The sequence below is a fragment of the Typopeltis vanoorti genome, chromosome 13, assembly GCF_054136105.1.
Source record: "Typopeltis vanoorti isolate ZY-2024b chromosome 13, IOZ_Tvanoo_1.0, whole genome shotgun sequence".
Classification (NCBI taxonomy): Eukaryota; Metazoa; Arthropoda; class Arachnida; order Uropygi; family Thelyphonidae; genus Typopeltis; species Typopeltis vanoorti.
Genome location: NC_143561.1, coordinates 50629872 through 50651467, shown reverse-complemented (window position 1 = coordinate 50651467; position 21596 = coordinate 50629872). Strand labels below are relative to the sequence as shown.

The window sequence follows — 21596 nt, the reverse complement described above, 5'->3', positions numbered from 1 at the left end:
AAAAGCAAAGTTAATAATAATGGCAAATACCTGTTGGATTTCTGCTCAGAATATGGACTGGTTATTACTAACACACTGCTCCAATATAAAAATGTGCACAAATTCACATGGAGAGAAAAGTAAAGGAATAAGAAAAGTCTCATTGACTATGTTATTGTTGATAGGGATGTTTTTCTCCCTGGTGCAGGACAACAGAGAGTGTACAGAGGATTTGAAATTGGAAGTGATCATTATTTAGTCTTGAGCAGGATAAAAACTGAATTTCACATTGAAAAGAAAAACATGTAAGAAAGTTTTAAAGTGAATAAAAGTTGAGCAGCTCTCAGATGTCAACTGTAGACTAAAATACACAAAGATTATTGAAGAAAATATGAAAGATTTTGAGAACAGGAACCAAACCTTAGAGATTTAGTGGCAAGCCTTGAATAAAACCTTCATTGATTCAGTCAGAGAGGCATGTGGTGAGGTTGTCTGCAAGGATAGAAAAAATTAGAACTCCATGGTGGACACAGGAAGTTAAAGAGGCAGTGAAGGAAAAGAAGAAAGCATATCAAAAGTTCCTGGCGAATAAGTCAGCTTGTGCTCTTAGAGAACAGAGACAAATGTAAGAAAGCAAAACACTGTGTAAAACTAGCTAAATAAAAGTCATGGGAGGACTTGGCAAGAACATAGAAAATAAATATCAAGAAGATGGCAAAATATTCTAGAGGTTGTTAAAGAAGCTTAGAAATGGAGGAAAGAGTGCTGTAAAAGGAGTTAGAGATCATAAAGGTGACATGAAAACGAGAGAAAAAAATATCCTTGAAGCATGGAGTAATTACTTCAAAAAATTGCTAAATGAAACAAGCAGTGACACCACAGTGGTAAAAATCACTTATCAGGCATACAGTCAGGAATACATATCCATACTTGAAGTAGAAAAAGCCATCAAAGGCTTGAAATGTGGAAAGGCAGCAAGAGTAGATGATATTCGACCAAAAATGCTGAAGTATGGTGGTATAAAAGTCTTACAGTGCCTGCACTGCATAGTTCAAAAGGCCTGGACAGAGGAACGAATTCCCGATGATTGGAGTAGAGCTCTAATAGTACCCATATATAAAAAGAGAAATAAAACTGAATGTAAGAATTATAGAAGTATTTCCCTACTGAGTGTTCCTGGCAAGATTTATGCAAGTATACTTTAAAAATTGTTGAGAAGAATTGTGGAAGAACAAGCTGGATTCAGGCCAAACAGAGACCTGTCAGGATCAGATCTTCACTTTACGACAAATAGTGGAGAAATCTTGGGAATATAACAAAGATCTGTATTTAAGTTTGTTTGATCTGGAAAAGGCATATGCCAAGATGCCAAGAGAGAAGCTATTCAATATGCTACAATTATATGGTGTCAAGGGGACATTATATCAAGCAATACTTAGTCTTTATTTGAGTTGTAAGTCAGCAGTTAGAATTGAAGTACAGGAAGATGGTTTAATGTTAAATCTGGTGTGAGACAAGGATGTACATTATCCCCTCTGTTATTCAATATCTATATGGATCACATTATGAAGGAAAGTGGTATTAAACATGATATCAAAATTGGAGATGTTAATGTCAGCTCTTTGCTTTATGCGGATGATGTTATACTTCTAAATAAATCTGCCACAAGTCTGCAAGATTCCCTGACTAAATTGAATAACTGTTGTAATAGATATGATATGAAGGTCAGCAATAAAAAGACAAAGACAATGAAAATAGGCAGAATAGTTGAAAAGGTCAACTGCATTGTGAACGGAGAACCTGTGGAACAAGTAAAACATTTCAGCTACTTAGGCACGATTTTTAGTGAAGATGGTAAATTAAATATGGAAATAGACAATAGAATCAACAAAGATGGTATGGTAAGAAATCAATTGAATAAATTCATATGGAATAAGAGAGAAATTAGTCAGAACACTAAATTAGCTGTATACAAGACAGTGTTCAAACCAGTTTTAACTCATAAATCTGAGAGCTAGGTTAGAAGTAACACTTGATCAAAGACTAGAGACCGCAATATGAGAGGCCTGAGAAAGTTTAGGGGCGTGAACAGATGACATCGATCGCAATATCATATTAAAAATGAGGATATTAGGAAAGAACTTGATATTATTGATACTGCCAGCATTCAGGAATGCATCAGCAGAGCTAATCTCAGGAGGTATGGTAACTTAAACAGAATGGGCGAGGAAAGATTAGCAAAACAAGTTTTCTCTGCCAGATTGGCAGAGAAATCTTGTTTTCATGGGTCGGTTTCCTGCCAGATTGGCAGGAAAATGACCCAGAAGAAGACCAAGATATAGGTGGATTGATACAGTACAAAGTGCCTTAGACAATAGAAATATAAGATCTGATAATGTTGGAGTCTTGACAAGTAACAGATTTTAGAGGAAATAATTTGGAGGAAAATTGTAGATAGGAAGTTAGTAATGATGTAATTTTTCATGTACTATCATATCCTGTACACCCATTGAGAGTACATGGCAGGAATTTGATGATGATGATGTATATGAAAATATGACTTCTGCATTACTTCAACTTTAGCATTACCTATGGATCTGGCTCCCATTGACGAGACCTAAATAAAGGTCAAAACCAGTCTGGGTAGTGACCTTTCCCATAATGCATGGCATTATACATACCAGAATACAGTGTAATAATAAAATATAAAGGAATGCAGAATAAAAAAAAATTGGAAAAACTGAAAAAAATTATAATTTATAAAAATCTTTGAATCATGTTTCACTTATTTACTCCTATTTCTGTTATTCCTCAAGGACTGGAGTGCCATATGCCGTTATCCTTTGGATGTCTTCCAAGGCAAGTAATTGCAGCTGACAAGAGGAGGATAAAGCTAAGAATAATGATGAATATATACAGGGTGTTCGGGATAAATTTGACAGTTTCGTAAGGAAAAAGAAAATCTTCTTTGTATCTATTAAATTTAATGAATTGACAAAAAAACATTACAGGCAGAGTTAATTACAATACTATCAACAAGATTTACTCAAAATAAGCATCATTAGCATCGATCACAGATTCAATTCTGCTTCGGAACCTCGAACAAGCTGATGCTACAGTCTCCCTGGGAAGGGCCGCAAAAACTGTTTTAATTTTATCCATTAACTGGGCTTTTGTATTACTGGAAGTGCGATTGGTGTCTTTTTCAACTGCGCCCCATACAAAATAATCCATGGGGTTAAGGTCTGGGGAGTTTGGAGGCCAAACATTTGGACTGGTGAAGTTGTAGAAATTTTCAGACAACCATTTTTGACTTTTCCCAGAGGTGTGGCAAGGGGCCGAATCCTGCTGCCATACATACGGCCTACCATTGGCTACCCTTGTTATCCAGGGCTTGACTACAGTTAGCAACTCCACGAACAAAGCCCGAATTCCAATGCCAGGGTTCTTCAACACCTGTTCCTGCAGATTTGCGAGGAATTCTGCTGTACGAACGCAATCAGATCGTCTGCTAGGGATCTTTCTTCTTGCTACATCCTCGTAGTCACCATTGCAAGTCTCTAGTTCATGCCTGATTGTTTTTACTGTATTCAGGGAGCATTGGGCAGCAGTCGTAATATCCTTATTTTGATGGCGGGCACGAATCATCATGATACAAGTTATTCTCTTCCATGATTCAGGTGGGTTCCAGCTATCCATCCTTTCTGACATCTTGTATATGAATGAAGAAGGGTCCAAACTTTTAAATGAAGAGAAGTGTGTGTTAATACATGTAACTTACGGAAAAATATAATTAATTATAAATATGTCAAATTTATCCCGAACACCCTGTATATGGGTGTATTTCTGCCTCAGTAATTTATTCACATTTTATAATAAGGTGACAGAGAATTGGATAAAGGAAATAGCTACACCATGATAATGCTGAACTTTGCAAAGGCATTTGACAGAATACTGTATGGAAAACTATTACATAAGTTGGAGCAAATGGGAATGAATATGAGGTTGGTGGCACGGATAGAAGGTGGCTGACAGACAGACATCAAAGGGTGGTGGAGTGAACCAGGACTATATACTAGGACCACTACTCTAATTTATACATTAATGATATAGAAGAAGATTTGAAACAGAATATTCAGTTGTTTGCTGATGATGCAAAACTAGGAAACGCAATAATTGATAAAGATGATGTTATCTTACAGGTTGATTTAAATAAACTGGCAGTGTAGGAAAAGGACAAGTTGTCAATTCAATGTCAATTCATTTCACTTTGGAATAGAAAGATTACACACTTCATATCATATTGATGGTACTAGTTTACAGGAAATTGATGAGGCTAGAGATCTGGGGTGATGGTGGATAGAGATTTGAAATTCATAGGACATATTGCAAGAGCTGGCAAAATAGCTCAGAGGATTACATGAATGCTGAAGAACACACTGGCAAGTAAAAATAGGTATTATTATTAGCCTTCTTTATAAGGCTATGATTAGGCCACTTATTGACTACTGGGCATAGATTTGATCACCTCTGTTTCTTGGTGATCAGGATATGGTGGAAAGGATTCAGAGACAAGTGACCAAGCTGGTGACAGGGCTGTGGAATGTTCCCTATGAGGATAGATTGACTGTGTGGGTTGCAGAGTTTAGCTGACAGGCACAGTAGAGAGAATATGATAAAAACGTATGTTTTATAAGTCACTAAAGGAATTCTATAAGATTGACACAGAAGAAATTTTTCAAAACATTGGGAGTAGGGGGAAAACAAGGGGTCACACTTGGAATTTGTCTAAGTGTGTGGTTAGTAAAGGCGTGAGAACTAGGTTCTTTACTTGTGGAGAGTGGTTAATGAGTGGAATGGATTGCCAGGTGGTTGTGAGTGCCCCAACAGTGAATAAGTTTAGGGAGATGTATTAATGGATAGAGTGGGTCTCCCATGATATGTCTTTTGACTCCATGGAGTGTCCATATAATTAATAATAATAATAACACCAGATATGCAAGAGAAAAACTGATTATCTGTAAGAGGATTGTTGAATATTTTTAAGTCAGATATCATCCTAAACAGAAGTTGCTGTCCTTTCTTAATTGGTCTCTGCTAAGAAATATTTTCAGTGCATAATTTTCCAAATTATCTGATTTTAATTTGGACTCAGATTCTTGAACATCTTTAGTTAAATGCTTAGAAATTCTTTAGAGACAGTTTTCTTTTAAAAAACATTTTAATTGTTGAAACTGTCCTTCTCTCCCTTTATCTACAATCATGTGTCAGACGAATGAGTTTCATAGTAAGAGTTTACCTGTTTAGTGGGCATGGAATGGAATTTTCATTTACAAACCCTAAACAGCATACCTGCTTAGGGTTTGTAGCTTGTGTTACACATTACGTTCTGAACTGGAAACTTGTACAGAAAATGATTTTCATACACACATGGGATAGTAAAAATTAGAGGGAATATTGGAAATGCCTGAAAACCATGTATTGCCCTATTAACAGAAATACAATGGGTAAAAACATTCAAATGTTCGAATACACCCAAGCAGGTCATGTGATAGCACCCAACAGGATAAAAGGCAATGGTAAGCGAAATGTGTTTGAAGGAAGCTCTTTTCGTAAAGGAATACAAGTTGCAAACTTTGATGTCTTGTAATGTCTCAAAAACATCATCTAGATGATTTCAAGTGGGGAAGAATTATTGGATACCTTGAAAATGACTGCATAAGTATCAATATTGCCAGAGAGTTTGAAATCTCATAATGTTGTATCCAGGCTCTGGGTAGCATTTCAAACCGATGGAATGTGTTCCAGACATTTGCCAAGAAGTCACCCTCACTTTACCATAGAGCATGAAGACAGATTTTTTGGTTATAACAGTAAAACATATTTTTTGTTGAAAGATTTTTCACTTGGTTATACTATAAATTACAGATGACAAGAAATTATATTCTTGGTTTAATCCTCTATTCAAGTGTAGGCAAACAAAATTTGCGTGCGAAGTAACTCCACAACTGGGCTACTTGTATATAGAGGCTAATAGAGGCTTAGTATCCCATAATGCAATGCACATATCCTTATGGACATGTATAATGCTATGGATTATGGGAAGGGCCACTACCCAAGACTAGTTTCAACCTTTATTGAGGTCTCATCAGTGGGAAGACCCAGAAGTGATATCAAGGTTGAAGTAATGCAGAAGTCATATGTCCGTACACAAGTAGCCAAAAGGTGCCACACTTTATTACTAAAATACTCTGGATTAGAGATATATGTTGAAAGTTTTTTTGATTGGTTATACAATTAACTACAGATGCCAAGGAATTATTTCATTTTTTGGTTTCATTTTTCATTGTTTTGTTTTTCAACTTTGTTTATTTATATTTGGATAAAGGATGAAACAAAGAATATAATTTCTTGGCATCTGTAATTTATAGCACAACCAAGTGAAAAATCTTTCACAATCTTTCTTTAATCCAGAGTATTTTAGTATTAAGGTGTGACGTCTTTTGGCTACTTGTATATGGAAATATGAATTCTGCATTACTTCAACCTCGGTATTACTTCTGGGTCTGGTTTCCACTCATGTGCTTTTTGTGCTAAAGTGGTTGATTTCCCTTAGATATGAGTAGCTCTGCTCAGTAGTGGGGGTGGACATACCATTGGGCAGAGCCACTGCTGAAGGTTCTTCACAGTGGCAGAGTGAGACTGTCACTGAGTGGAACTACTGCTGAGTTAAATGATCCTTTGAGTCACTCATTGTTGGGTAAGATGAGGAACTGCACGAGTTTTTGGAGAGGTATTCTTGCACTTAAACATACCTCAATAAAAGTCAAAACGGATCTGGGTAGTGCCCCCTTCCCATAATGCATAGTATTATACATGTCTGTAAGGATATGGCTGAGTGGCTAGCGTATCCACTCTCCAGCCAAAAGGCTGCAGGTTCGAATCCTGCCGTGGGCATGGATATTTGTGATTGTCTGTGAAAATACTAGTGGTGGTGGTGGTGGACGGTAGGTGGCATTGTAGATGATGATTTTGGGTACTAAGGTAATTTAAGTGAAGTTGTTAGCCTCTATATACAAGTAGCCCAGATGTGAAGTTATTTCACAAGCAAACTTTGTTTGCTTACACTTAGATAAAGGATATAACCAAGAATATAATTTCTTGGCATCTGTAACTTATAGCAAAACATAATTGACATGCCATGCCGGGTCAGAATGCAAGTCAACTCCATTCAAGCACACGTAGGCGGATATCTCGACAAACTGTGGCAAGACATCTGCGACAAGTAGTCCTAAACACTTGAAGGCCTGTAGTTTGTAGTGGTGTTGTATCCATAAAAATTGGACAAGACACCATGGGCTAATGTATGGAAGTATGGATTCCAGTTGAAGTTTGTCCTTAGCTTCTGGAGAACAGTGTAAGAAGAGTGTACTGGATTAAAACAGCAAAAATAACAAAAATAAAAAAATGTTCAGGATAGTAAAAATATATTAAATGATCTATATTCAGAAGTTTAAAGGTTATTACTGACTCTGACATATATATAAAATATATAATATTTATATAACATGTAATGCTTACTCTGTTTTGTCAGTTGAATTCCAAAATATTCATCAAGAAAAAGATAAAAAGAAGGAGGAATTACATATATCATAATTCCAGGGCCTAAGAAAGCTACTAAAACTGGAATTAAAAGAAAAAAAATCTACTAAATACTTACACAATGTTTTTGAATTAATTAAACATATTGTGATACAATATCAAATTTAATGTTCTAATAATTTTAGTGAACCAAAAAGTAACAATTCAAATCAGTGATGACAAACTTGTTGCCCATATTATGTTTATTACATACAAAACATTGATCATTATGTAATTTTTTTCTAAGGTAGTCCTGTATATTTTTCTAAAAAAATTAATTAACTGAAAAAAGATTGTTCAATAATAATTGATTTTCATGCAAATTATAGGAAGAAAAGCATGCAATAAATAATTTTATTTACAAAATAAAAAAAACATGCATTGAATTAAAACATTTAAAAATTTTTAATTTCACTATCCCCAAATCATAATATCGTTTGATATTTAAAAATTTTAGATCCAGTCCACAGCTATTTGGATGAAAGAAAAGTTACTGAGTTGAGCATACATAAGTTGGCCAATGCTGATCTGATTTAACATATAATTTATTAACATTTGTACATATGCAAACAAACAAACATGTTAATTCATAACCACTGATAACAGACAACCCATTTCAATTGTCTTAAGTGTACACAAAATAGCAGATATGTGAAAGTAAATCTGAATAATCATAAAAATATGAACTGGTAAACCTAGTGTACTACTACATGAATCTACTAAAACTCTAGTATCTACAGGTTACATAGCCATATATGTCAAGCTTAAAAAAAATCTGAAGACCAACAGTACTCAACTAGATAAGGAAATATTTTCACAGTATATTCTATGCTTTGTGAAGTTTTGCTTTATGGATACCATTCAAATAGTGTTATATCTGAAATTTCCAAATTGTTTAGGATTTTTTCTGCTTCTTATAATTTTTGTTTATTTAAGTTCAATTGTATTTCAATATTTTTCTTGTATTTATTGTCTAATTAAAGTGTGATGTGTGATATATCTACATACACTATGCTGACAAAAGTATTTAGACACCTTACGTGCCATGAAAATTTCGGATCATACCACATGCAAATATTCAGAGAATGTGCATAAGTCTGGTATTAAAGGTGGGATGTGCTGCATGTTTTGCACTGTACCTGCTGCTTATATCATTAGCAGATGGAAAGTTGATGGTGCTACCACAGCAGGAAAATGCCCTGGGAGGCCACTGACACTTAGTGACTGAGATCAACGAGCTGTGGCTTGGAATGTTCGAGCATTCCACATGTCATCAGGAGCAGACTTCACAGTCAACCTGGAAAATGCTGCAGGGACATCAGTCATCACTAGAACTGTCTGCAGAGAGTTGCATGCCTTATGTTACAGCAGCAGAGCTGCTGCAAACAAGCCACACATTCACTCTCCTCAATGTCAAAAAACTGGACTGGTGTTTTTCAACAGTTCCTGGACCATAGATGATTGGAAAAGGGTTCTGAAGTGACAAATCACATGCCTCCAAATGTTTCACTCTGATGGTCGTGTTTGGATCTGAAGATGACCCAGGGAAGGTTCCAGCTGTCAGGTTTGGTGGAGGATTGGTAATGGTATGGAGAAGGATTTCACTTGGATGGGGCTTGGTGCATTGGTATACACGCCCAAAACCATGACGTCTGATGGCTAGCTACCTGGACAACTTCATGCTTCTGATGCTGTGGAAGCAGTAACCCTTGCATATTTCAGCATGACAATGCTCCGTGCCATATTGTACTGCATGTCCAAGAATGGTTTCCACAAAACAATGCAAAGTTGGACTGGCCGGCTCAGAGTCCAAACCTCAACCCCATTGAACATCTTTGCAACAAATTAGAATGCCAAATTCACTCTAGACCACAGCGACCATCAGTAGCATCAACAATCTATCCCAATCAGGAATGGGAGAATATTCCTGTTGTGACGTATCAGAAACTGGTTGAAAGCATGCTCCGAAGGGTATCTGTTGTCATTCAGATATACTTTGGTACGAGGAATGTAATTAAAATGCAATTTTTTTTTACAACTAGGTGTCCAAATCCTTTTGTCAACATAGTGTATATTTACTTTTTACAATTGATACTGCTTGCTACTGCTTTTCCAGGATAGGGCAGTATAATATCTTTGATGGCAGAAGCAAAGCAGCACTTGCGTTTCATATGTATACGTGGAAGATCACAGGATTTTAAAAGTGATACAGTTAACTCTCACTATAGCAAACTTTGGCAAAGTCCCACAGGCATAATTCTGTTTTCAAAAGAATTATGCCTGTGGACTTTGCCAAAGTTTGCTACAGTGAGAGTTAATTGTCACTATAGCAAACTTTGTCACTATCATTGATGGTTTGCTATAGTGAATTTCCAAGAACAGCTTTCGGAAATTCATTTTAGACAGAGCTTTATGATCATTTAAATAATACAATATCAAGGCCATGCATAAGTTATATCACTTATATAAACAAACGCTGTAACTCCTATTTATATTTTATGCTTTGGATTTAAAAGTAAAGAGCTAGATCATAGAATCTAAAATATAACATATGTCTATTTATTCCATCATGAATATTAGATTTTTATAATAGCATATTCTCTTACTTCGGTATGTTTTTCACTTTATCTATTCTTGTGATGAACGTTCCCACAGACTTGTTATCTGACCCCACATTTAAATCTCTCCACTAATTCATCTGCTACAACAATTCCAGAGATTATGTCTTGAGTAAAGGAGTTCAGAGATTAGCAGTCATACTCAGCCTACATGGCAGCTTGAAATAGTTCCAAAAAAAAAAAAAAAAAAAAAAATCTAAATCAAACTTGAAAGGACAAAGTGCAGAATTCTTGTCTCCTGCTCAAAAAACAGTTGTGCCTTCAGATCCTCACTGAGGGCAATTTCAGCCCTTGCATGCTTCAACCCTCTCTCACATACATCCCGATGGTATCAATGTAACATCACTCAAAAATAAAGTTGACCTTCTGCCATTCTTCTTCTTCACCAAATTCCAGCACAGATGATCAAGGCAAATCACCATCTCCTATATCAAGAACAGTTCACCACATGAAAGATATCGACAGAACAGTAAATAGTTTAGAAAGCCACTTGTCTTCTTGTTGATATATAGGGGGGAACACCATCATGTATCACTGGTAGTATTCCCTATGTGCTGAAAACTTGTGCTACATAACCGCTACCAATCCTATATGGCAGTGTTTCTCAACCTGTGGTCTGCGACGATGGGACAGGTGGTCCGAAGGCAGACTTAAATTAAATAAATAAATATATTTTTTAATTATCTAAACAAAACAAATTAAAACTGAATAAGTAAGTAAAAATGATTGAAATAAAATGGATACTTAAAAAACCCAACAAATAGTGGCAGAATGACGAGTAATAAAAGAGGGGTGAAGTGAACAACAATATGGTTTTATTGCTTCCGCCTTCCCTTGCTGTTTTGTCAGATTTGAAGTAAACATGTGTTATTAACATTTCAACCAATTGCTTGTTGTTTATTGATTTTGATTATTGAAGGCTTTCCTCCTTCAATCAAGGCTCAGTATATCTTCAGAAGTGCTAAGTGATTCTTGGACAAAGTGTGTCGTGAATTAACCCCCAGTATTTATATTTTTTGGAAACATTTTTTAATAATGTAAAAGTGGCTTAGAACTAGGACTTTGAAAAACAAATGAAACAGGTGATGCTAACCCTAATTGTGATACATGTATTGTAAATCTGATACTATTAAAGTAATAGAAACAGCAGTTGAAAGAAAAAAATACAGTAGGAAATATATAACATTGAATTTTTGAATTGAATTTTTTCAGCGAGGCTTAGAGACATTAAATCATGGGAAAGATATAGTTTCGGCCATGGATTCGATTAATAGCAAGGCACTGGAACATCCTATCTCTTAAGTTTGCGCATAGCGAAAACAGGGAAACCTCATTCTATCGGGGAAAATTTACTACTTCCAGTTATAAAAGATGTGGTAAAACTCTTTGTCAACAAGTTATTAAAGATGTTGATTTGATTCCCCTTTCAAATGACACTGTTCATCGCAGAATTAATGATATGGAAGGTGATGTAGAATCTCAGTTAATCGAAAGAGCCCTTATTATGCATTACAAATAGATGAGACTACTGATGTTACAAATGATGCACAGTTAATATGCTACATAAGATATGTGCATGATAACATTCATGACAATATTCTGTTTTGTAGAACTTTGTCATCCTGTACAACTGGAGAAGAAATATTTCACACTCTCGATAGCTACATAATATACTTCTGATATACAAAGGGATCCAGTGGGAAAATGCATGGGCTTCTGTTAGATGGAGCTTGCATCCTTACAGGGAGGCATAGTGGAGTTGTTTCTAAGGTCAAGGAAGTAGTTCTGGATATGAACTGGGTACAGAGGGAAGTGTTAGCCTCCAAAGGAATGCCATCAGAATTTAAAACTGTGCTACAGCATGCTGTAAAACTAGTTAATTTTATTAAGGCTCGACCATTAAATAACAGGTTATTTTCAGTACTCTGCAATGAAATGGGCAGTGAATATATACAACTTTTGTTTCATTCTGAAATTTGCTGGCTTTCCAGGGGCAAAGTACTAACAAGGTCATTTCAATTAAGGCACAAAGTTTTATTGTTTGTAAATGAACATAATTCTGATTCTGAATCACTCCTTGTTGACGAAGCATGGTTATCAATACTATCCTATCTTTCAGACATTTTTTCAAAATTAAATGAACTAAATCTCTCCCTTCAAGGAAATTCTTCAACTGTTCTTGATGCCTACAACAATATAAAGGCATTCGAGAAAAAACTGGTGTTATGGATTAGTTATGTAAAAGACAGACAAGTTGCACCTTTTCCAATATTGGCACCCTTTTTAGTGGAAAATGATATGCTTGTTGATTCTGAGTTTCTGGAAAGGGTTTGTGACCGCCTCAAAACTCTGAAACAGAATTTTGAAACATATTTTCTGAATTACTTTTATAAGAAATTTCTGTGGGTTTTCGTAATCCATTTCAGGCTTACGATCAAGAGAACAACCTTTCGTTATCGAAAAAAAAAAAAAATGAGCTTTCAAGTGACAGTGGGCTTAAAATGCAATTCCATCATCTTGGTTTGGCTCGATTCTGGATCTCGCCTTCATGAGAAGTGAATTTCCCGAATTATCTGAAGAAGCATTGAAAATCATCATGCAGTTTTCTACAACTCCTTCAAATAAAAACAAAATACAGAAATCGTCTTCGTGTGTGTGTGTGTGTGCTGATCTTCGACTGAATTTGACCAATATTGAGCCAGATATCTAGCAAGTCTGCAAGGGCCGAGAAGCTCAACAATCTCATTAAAAGTATATAGTAACATAATTATATCATATTCTTTATTTGCTTAATAAAAATTAAAAATTTGTTCAATTATGATACACTTTTAATCATTTACTTCCAATTTAATTAATTATGTTTCCATATGTATTCGAAACAAATGTTGGTAATCCCCAGGACTTTTTTAAAAAAATTACATAACTTAGTGGTCCGTAGAATTGTTTTAGGCATTTTGCTGGTCCTTGGGCTTAGAAAGGTTGAGAAACGCTGCTATATAGTCTTCACAATCTATCATATTCATTTGGTATCAATCTACCACATGAAAGCAAGCCTATATTTAGTCAATTACAAAAATAAATAAAAGTCAGACATCAAATGATCATCCTACTGTCCTTCCCTTAATTTTCTCTCAAAAATAATGCTGAAGTTCTTCAACAGCAAACTTTTTCACTACCTGGAGGTCCACCAATTAATCAGTAACACAAGTATGAATTCCACCACATTCGATTCACAGCAGATCTAACTAACATTATCCACCTTTGGACACAAGCCATGGAAAGATTTGAAGAAACTCATGTTACTCTCTTGACATTTCCAGAACATTATCAATGCTTGGCATACAGATTTATTTATCGAAACTACTATCTTATGGCTGTCTTCCACTCTTTGTGGCTAGATCACCAGTTCACTCTCTCTCCCCATGTACTGTATATTACTATATATATGTACTTTGTAAGTTCCTCTCCTCAGATTTCCTCACCAATGCTTCTGCATACCTCCCTAAGGGACTGTGTACTTTCACCTGCTCTTTTCCACTCATACATAAATGATCTTCTGCCACTGAGAACAAATCCTGTCTGTAGCTTTACTCCTGTCCTGTCAGGTGTCTTCTCCCTCCAGGAGATTGACTACCATGTGTCTCCACCATGTCCTATTCTGCACCTCTCTGCTGCATTCCTCATATGAGAGTCTTCTATTTTTTTCATCCACTCCAGTCTTTGTCTTCCTCTCTTTCTCTTTCCCTCAACAGTTCCTTCGAGAAGTGTCCTTCATAGGCAGTTATATCTCAGAATATGTTCAAAATATCTGACTTTTCTCTTTTTAATTTCTTTCATCAGGCTCCTGTTTACGCCTGCCATCTCTAGTACCTCTTCATTTGTCTTTTCATGATATTCTCATAATTCTTCGCAGCATCCACATTTCAAAGGCCTCCAGTTTTTTCACACTCAGATTGGAGAGTGTTCATGTCTCTACTGCATATAATAATGTTGACCATATGTAGCATTTGGAGATTCTTAGTCTTGTTTTCAAATTTAATTCTCTAGATGTTAGTAGATTTTTCATCCTGTTAAAAGTTGACCTTGCAATTTCAATCCTTTTTCTAATTTCATCTTTTGTCCTGCCATTTTCTGTGATCAAGTGTCCGAGGTATATGTATTTTTGCACCTGTTCTAATTTATTTCCTTTTATATTCATGCATATTTTTGGTATTTTCTTTTCTCTTGAAATTATCATGATTTTTGTCTTTTTAAAGTTGAAACTGAGGCCATACTATTCACTATACTTGAGGGTTTCATCTACAAGAGTTTTAAGGTCATATTTGTTTTCAGTTAGAAGAACCACGTCATCTGCATATCTCAGGTTATTAATATTTCTGCCCCCTTCAGTGATTCCTTTGAGGTTACTAATTTTATTAAATATTTCTTCTGTGTACAGGTTAAAGAGAATCGGAGAAAAGACACAGCCTTGTCTCACACCTTTCTGAACTGGGAATTCTTCTGAGATTTCTCTATTTATTCTCAAAGATGCAGTCTGTTCCCAGTAAAGATTAGTTAATAGCGTAATGTCTTTTCCATCCATGCCTATTTTTAAAAGGATTTCAATTAATTGTTCATGTTGGACATTGTCGAATGCCTTTTTGTAATCTATAAAGCAGAGGTACACATCTTTTTGTTTTTCTAGATATCTTTCTATGATGGTTCTGACATTGAAAATACCTTCTCTTGTACCTACATTTTCCTTAAAGCCACTTTGTGTATCATTTATTTCTATGTTTATTTTTCTTTTATTTCTTTCAAGAATAACGTATAGGAGGACTTTTGATACTTGACTGATGAGGCTGATTGTCCTGAACTCTTCACATCTTGTAGCTTTTGTTTTTTTGGGAATTGGAACGAAAAGTGAGTGATTAATATCTTTGGGTAGAAATCCAGTCTCGTATATTTTATTGCATAATTTTGTTAGAAATTTCACTCCTCCTTCATCGAGAGCCCTCAACCATTCTGCCAACATGTTATCTATTCCTGCAGCTTTATGTGGTTTTAGTTTTCTGACGGCATTTTCAACTTCATAGAATAAAATGGATGGTCCTTCTAAATCAGTCTGTTCAGGAATATCATTTCTTTGTTGTTCATATAATTTCTTTGTGTATTCAATCCATCTTTCCATGATTTCTTTTTTATCCATTAGAATATGGTCTCTTGAGTCTACATATTATACTATATAATATGATACTTGCATGGTTTGCTGTATTTGTCCTGCTTGTCATTTCTCTGATCTTTTCATGCATTTCTCTGCTTCTGTTTTCTATATCTATACATTTATATATTTAATCCATTCCTCTTTGGCTTTCCTGCATTCTTTTTTTATTTCTTTATTCATGCTTTTATATTCAGGTTTGTTCTTTAACTTTTTTCTTTGTTCCATCAACATCAGTATTTTTTCATTCATCCAAGGTTTATTCCTTTTCCTTTTTAATTGCGGGAGTGTATTTTTGGCTGCTTCATTGATGCTATTCTTGAATGTTTGCCAGTTCATGTTAATTTCATCAATTGGTGTTCTATTTTCTGTGCGAGTTGTGGTGTCAGATTTGTTAAGGGATTTTGTGAATTCTTTTATAAAGCAAGTCTTTAACTTCTTAGTTGTTAAATGAGTCTGAATTATAAGTTTCTCTTATGAATGGTTGGCTTGGTATCCTAAGTTTTATTTTGATTTTTGCAATCACTGGGTTGTTGTCCGATCCTGTCTGCTCCAGGATATGTTTTTGTTTGTGTTATTGCATTTCAGAATCTTTTGCTTATTATTATATAGTCAATTTGGTTTCTATAGATGTTCCCAAGGCTTTTCCAAGTATATAGTCTTCTGGGAGGATGTTTAAACAATGTGTTGGCAATTATTAGGTCATTGGTTTCACATAATTGAATTAATCTTTCACCTCTTTCATTTCTGATTCCAAACCCTTGGTTTCCCAAGGGTTTGGAATCAGAATGAGATTTTTTTCTGAGCCCAGGTTTGCATTTAGATCGCCCATCATTATAATAACATCATCTGACTTAGCACTGGAGAGTGCAGTTTGGATGTCTTCATAAATTTGTTCCAACTCTTCATCTGGGTGATCTTGGGTTGGTGCATATGCTTGGATAATATGTTATTAAATAACATATTAAAAATTAAAACAGTTATTTTGGCTGTTATGATTCTGTCATTTATGGGCCAATATCCCTGTAGAGATTTTGCAATTCTATTACTTAGGACAAGCGCTACTCCATTAAGGTGTAAGTCACTGCCAGAGTAGATTATAGTGCGATTTTTTCTTCTTATTATGCATGTATCTGTCCACCTCACTTCACTGATACCTGCAATATCGGCCTTCATCATTTCTAATTCCTGGAGTAGGAATTTACCTGCCTCGTAGAGTGTTCTGATGTTCCATGTTACTATTTTCAAGAGATTGCTCCTGGTTTTCATTGCCATCCCATTTCTACATTATGCTTTTCTTCAAGTATTTTTACAGTGGCTGTCCTGCTGCATTAGTTTCCACTACCATCCTTTAAGTCTGTAACATAAATGTAGCTATTGGTCAACATATCCATTCACAGTGTCTAGCTTTAGACCCACAAACCAAGCTTTACTAATGGATGATATTCTCCATTATTTCTCTTATTTTTCTTCTTCTTCATTTGACAAAATACATAGCTCTCACACATTTCAAGCATCAAGCTCTTCCAAAATCAGTTTTAAGCAACTGATTTTTCACTGTTTTTTCACATTGCCATTCTTCTGGATTGAGGCACACCATCAATTTTTCAATGCTATCAAAACAAAATCCTGTCATCACACAAAAACAATATCACTTCCAGTCCCTTTACTCTGCTGATACCCAAATCTCCACACCACATCAGATCAGCTTTAACTTCTTAAGCTGATTCATATCCTCTAGTCTTTTCTGGCACATGCACATCACATCCATAGCCTATTCACCCTCCAAAAAATTCTCCACACTACTTCTCACCTGCTAATTCTCATTACTTCTCACATTTGGAATAGTGTGTCAAATCCCTCTTTCCCTAAAAAAGAATACCAGATTTAATTCAGAAAAAGTCAATGTAATTAACAGATGATCCTTTCTCCAGAGACTCACTTTAATTACTTACTCATAGCCATTCCATTTCTACATTATGCTTTTCTTCAAGTATTTTTACAGTGGCTGTCCTGCTGCATTAGTTTCCACTACCATTCTTTAAGTCTGTAACATACATGTAGCTATTGGTCAACATATCCATTCACAGTGTCTAGCTTTAGACCCACAAACCAAATTTCATTCTACCCTAGAACAACAGTCTCTAACTGTTTAACACATAAATAAGTTCATTCTTTTTTCTTGACCACTTGTCCAAATATGGCACCAATGTATATAGGTTTTATAACTTTTCTTGTGTGCGAGATTAGTGTCATTATAATCACCAGACTTCCTTGGCATCAAAAGACTCATTGTGCAAGGTCCCACTATTATACATATCTAATCAAATGCATTCAACTCAATCCAAATAATTCCACACTCACCACACTCTCAAGGAATGCATTCCACTCACTAATTTCCATGCAAAAAAACCTACAAAAAATCTCTTCCACATTCAGTCCACTGAGAGTACCTTACCAACTTATGTCTCAATATTTCCTGTTCTCCTTCCTTTCTATGAGGCTATAAAAACTGCATTTCTTCAATCTTTCTTCATAGCCAACATTCCAGAAACTGGTTACTCTGCTGAGTAACCAGTTTCTGGAATGGAGTTATACCACTTTAGTCAATCACTTCTAGATACTTTCCAATATATTATTGTTCCCCTGAAAACCAAATCTGCCCACAGTAATCTAATCACAAACTGATCAAGGTCAATTATCTTACTGCTATATATATCAATGCCTTCCTCATCAATGCATTTATCTGTTGGAATGTCATCACGATTTTAGCAATGTGTCCCCTAAACTTTAGATCCTTGTCTGCTCATCTAGAGCACCCACAAGATATCCACATTAACTGTATACTCTGAAACCCTTGCTTGATTTTTAAATTTTAAAACCTTACACTTTGTAACAATGAACTTCACTTGCCTGCCACTAACATAGGCTATTCAAATCCTCCTGTAAAGTCACATTTTATTGTAAAGCTACAGAACCTACTCTGTTCCTCACTGTTCTCCCAACCTTTGCATCATCTGCAAAAAACTGCATATCTTCATTTAAATCTCTCCTAATATATTAGCATACAAGATAAACAGCAACTGTCCCAAAACAAACTGCTGAGGCACAATATGACTTTCCTTCTCTGGGACAATGCTCTCCCATACATAACTTGCTGATATTTGTTAATAAAAAAAAGATTTTGGATAGCTTATCAACAAACAATAGATTAAAAAAAATTCAATTGTAACCAATATTTAACTGTATCCACAGCCAACTTTTCTATAACCAAATAGATGAGGCAGACCTCTCCATAACCAAATAGAGAGGTCTGCCTCATTATTTAAATCAGAGAGATCTGCTTGGTGGTGATATGAAGGAAGATGATCAGTAGAACTACTCAAGCCACAATAAATTTTATTTTTCTATTTTTTATAATATTGGTGAAATTGTAAGCATTTCATTAGTGATAGTTGAGAACGAATGTACAGTGTTTGTAAAAGGATGTTAGTATGTTTGGTCGCAATTTTTTATGTAATTGCAACTTATGGTAAACGAAGGCAAAATGGTGGTGAGAATGAGAACTATACACAACTTGCAGTCCAAAAATTTAATGTGGTGAGGTGTTTGGATTTTTCAAGTGATGGTTTGCTGTTGTGAGTACAGTACATATGCATGGTAGAGTGTGGAGGATGAGTTTATGGAGAAACTGAACAAAAGAAGTGAGAGGGTATAGATACACAGAAAGCCTAATATTTTGATAGACTATATTAAATGAGAGTTGAGAACAAGGACTGAAGATCAATTATAGGATGAAAACAGTGAGGAGGATAAGATTGAGAATATCAGCCAGAAAGGTAAGCATTAGTGCTGAGAATATGATTGCAAGTACAGAAAAGAGATAGCAGGTGCAAAGGCAAATGTAATTGGAGGAACAGAAGAGGATGATTGATGGAGCAAAACAATAATGATTGTGGGAATGAAAGCAAGTATGAATGACAAAACAAAATTCAGCACCAATGCCAAAGAGAGCACAACTGAAGAAATGAAATATGTGAAGAAGGAAAACATTAAGATGAGAAACAAGATGAGGTGCATGCAAAATGAGATTAGGCATTTGATACAAATGGAAGGATGCAAAGAATAAAATGAAAAACAGTGGAGAAAAAAGCTGGCACATGACTTAAGAGTGGTGCTGTATGGAGATTCCATTATTAAAGGTGTAAAGAATGAGAGGGTGGCACAAGGATTATTTCCCAGGAAGAAGGATGAGAGTGTGATCAACGCTTTGGATATGAAGAATAAGCATAAGAGAGAGAGAGAGAGAGAGAGAGTTAGTGGGTGGAAGCAAATGATTTAAATGAGACAGACACAGGAAGATTGCTGAGAAGAGTGAAAGACAACAATGCAGTAGGAAAGGAAATTAGTATGTTGATCAGGTGATAACAATGAACTGAAATGGCAAGCAAAAATCATGAATGGCTAACAGAACAATGCAAGGAGAAAAGGATGCAGTTTGTTGATGTGTGGACAAATGAAAATGTAAAAAAGAAATGTATTTCATTCTCATGAGAAGAAGAAAAAGTCAGAGGTCGTGAGAAAGACCAGGAGAGTGGAACAAGTGAGACTGAACTGTTTGTAAATGAAGAGAGTAGCATGAGAGATGAGAATGTGAGAAAAGGAATGCAATATATGCAAGAAAAGAAATGGGGGAGATCAGGGTGGACAGGTAGATATGGTGTGATGAGAGTGGATTTTTGAAGCAGCAAAGTATATACAGTATGAGGATGAACACAGGAATGGGATGGCCTTGGATGGATTGAGTAGTTAAGTCTGGAGAGAGATATGCGATAAAGGTTTGTAAAGATGAGTGGACAGAAGCAGGTAGTGGTAAAGTCAGAGATGAGGGCAATGATGGCATGGTATGACTGATTATGGACAAAGAAATGAATTGCTATGCTTATTTACAAATGCCACAGGTATCAGAAATAAGAGCAATGAAATTCTCATAATGACTGAGTTTATTCACCTGAACATGATTGCGATGATGATATCCTGGTGAACAACATGATGTTTTTCATGAGAATAGAAAGGACAAGAAAGAAAGGAGGGGAAAAGTTTTTGACGAAAGTAGGAAAATTATACCTGCACAAAGTAGAGGGTGATATGGTGGGGGGGGGGGGGATTATGGCAGTGATTTCAAAGCAAGAGAAGGATGATAATTATAGGTGATAACTTCCTCATTAATTAATTATGATTATATACATTGGATGATGAGATAGCATCTGGGAAATATGTATGTAACAGAGAGCACACGAATCAAGAGTCTGATCATATCATCAGAGGATATGATTGTGAATTGGCTGATGAATCTTCCTCCAACTGGAAAGAGTGACTATGAGGTGATTCACCTGATTCGCAATCATGTGCAGATCTGGTCTCACAGTTTTCAAGGAGGAGGATATCCAGAGAAGAATCACTAAGGCAATGTCAGGATTTTTGGAATCTGGAATATGAAGACAGATTGAAGGAATGCAATTTGAAAAGAAGGAGAGAGGATATGATTGAGACATAAGTTGGTGAGAAGTTGTTATATAGTTTCCAGGAATGGAGGGTGTGAACGAGGGAGTGAAAAGCAGGTTCCTCGCATGAATGATTAGTGAATGAATGCATTGCCTGAGTGCAAAAACTGTGAATGGGTTTAAAGCATAGTGTGATGATCTTATTGTAAATGTTGGCCTTACCTCCTATGATGAGTCTTTGGCTCTTTAGAAGTCTAATAATAATAATAAGGGCATTGTTTATAATGAACTAAAAAAAGTTAAACACAGCTACATCAGTGATGCTAATGAAATCTTAACAAAATCCCTCTTGAATTGTGCATTAGAAATAGAAAGTGTAAAAAGGCACCAAAGAGAGGAAAAACTAAGACAGGAATCCTTAGATCAGATGAAAAAAAGAAGAGATATGTAAAGAGATTTGAATGAGACCAATAAAATAGAATATTCTGAAATTTGTAAAACTATACGCAAAAGAATGAAAAATGAAATTAGATCATATAATACTAGAAAAATTAAAGAAAAAATAGAAACAATAGTAATATGAAGGTTCTAAGACAAACATTATCAGTTGGAACAAAGGAAATAGCTGCTGTAAGGAAAAAATGGTGAACTTAT

At 35.5% G+C, this 21596-nt stretch overlaps 1 protein-coding gene across 1 annotated transcript in view; it reads right to left on the bottom strand.

The window, feature by feature from the left end:
- The window catches only part of LOC150100145 (uncharacterized), a 192644-nt gene that overhangs the window by 57109 nt on the left and 113939 nt on the right, over positions 1-21596 (bottom strand). The window contains exon 6 of the mRNA XM_090403073.1: positions 7561-7662. Coding sequence (XP_090259199.1) covers positions 7561-7662 — 102 coding nt within the window. The remainder of the gene's footprint in view (positions 1-7560; positions 7663-21596) is intronic.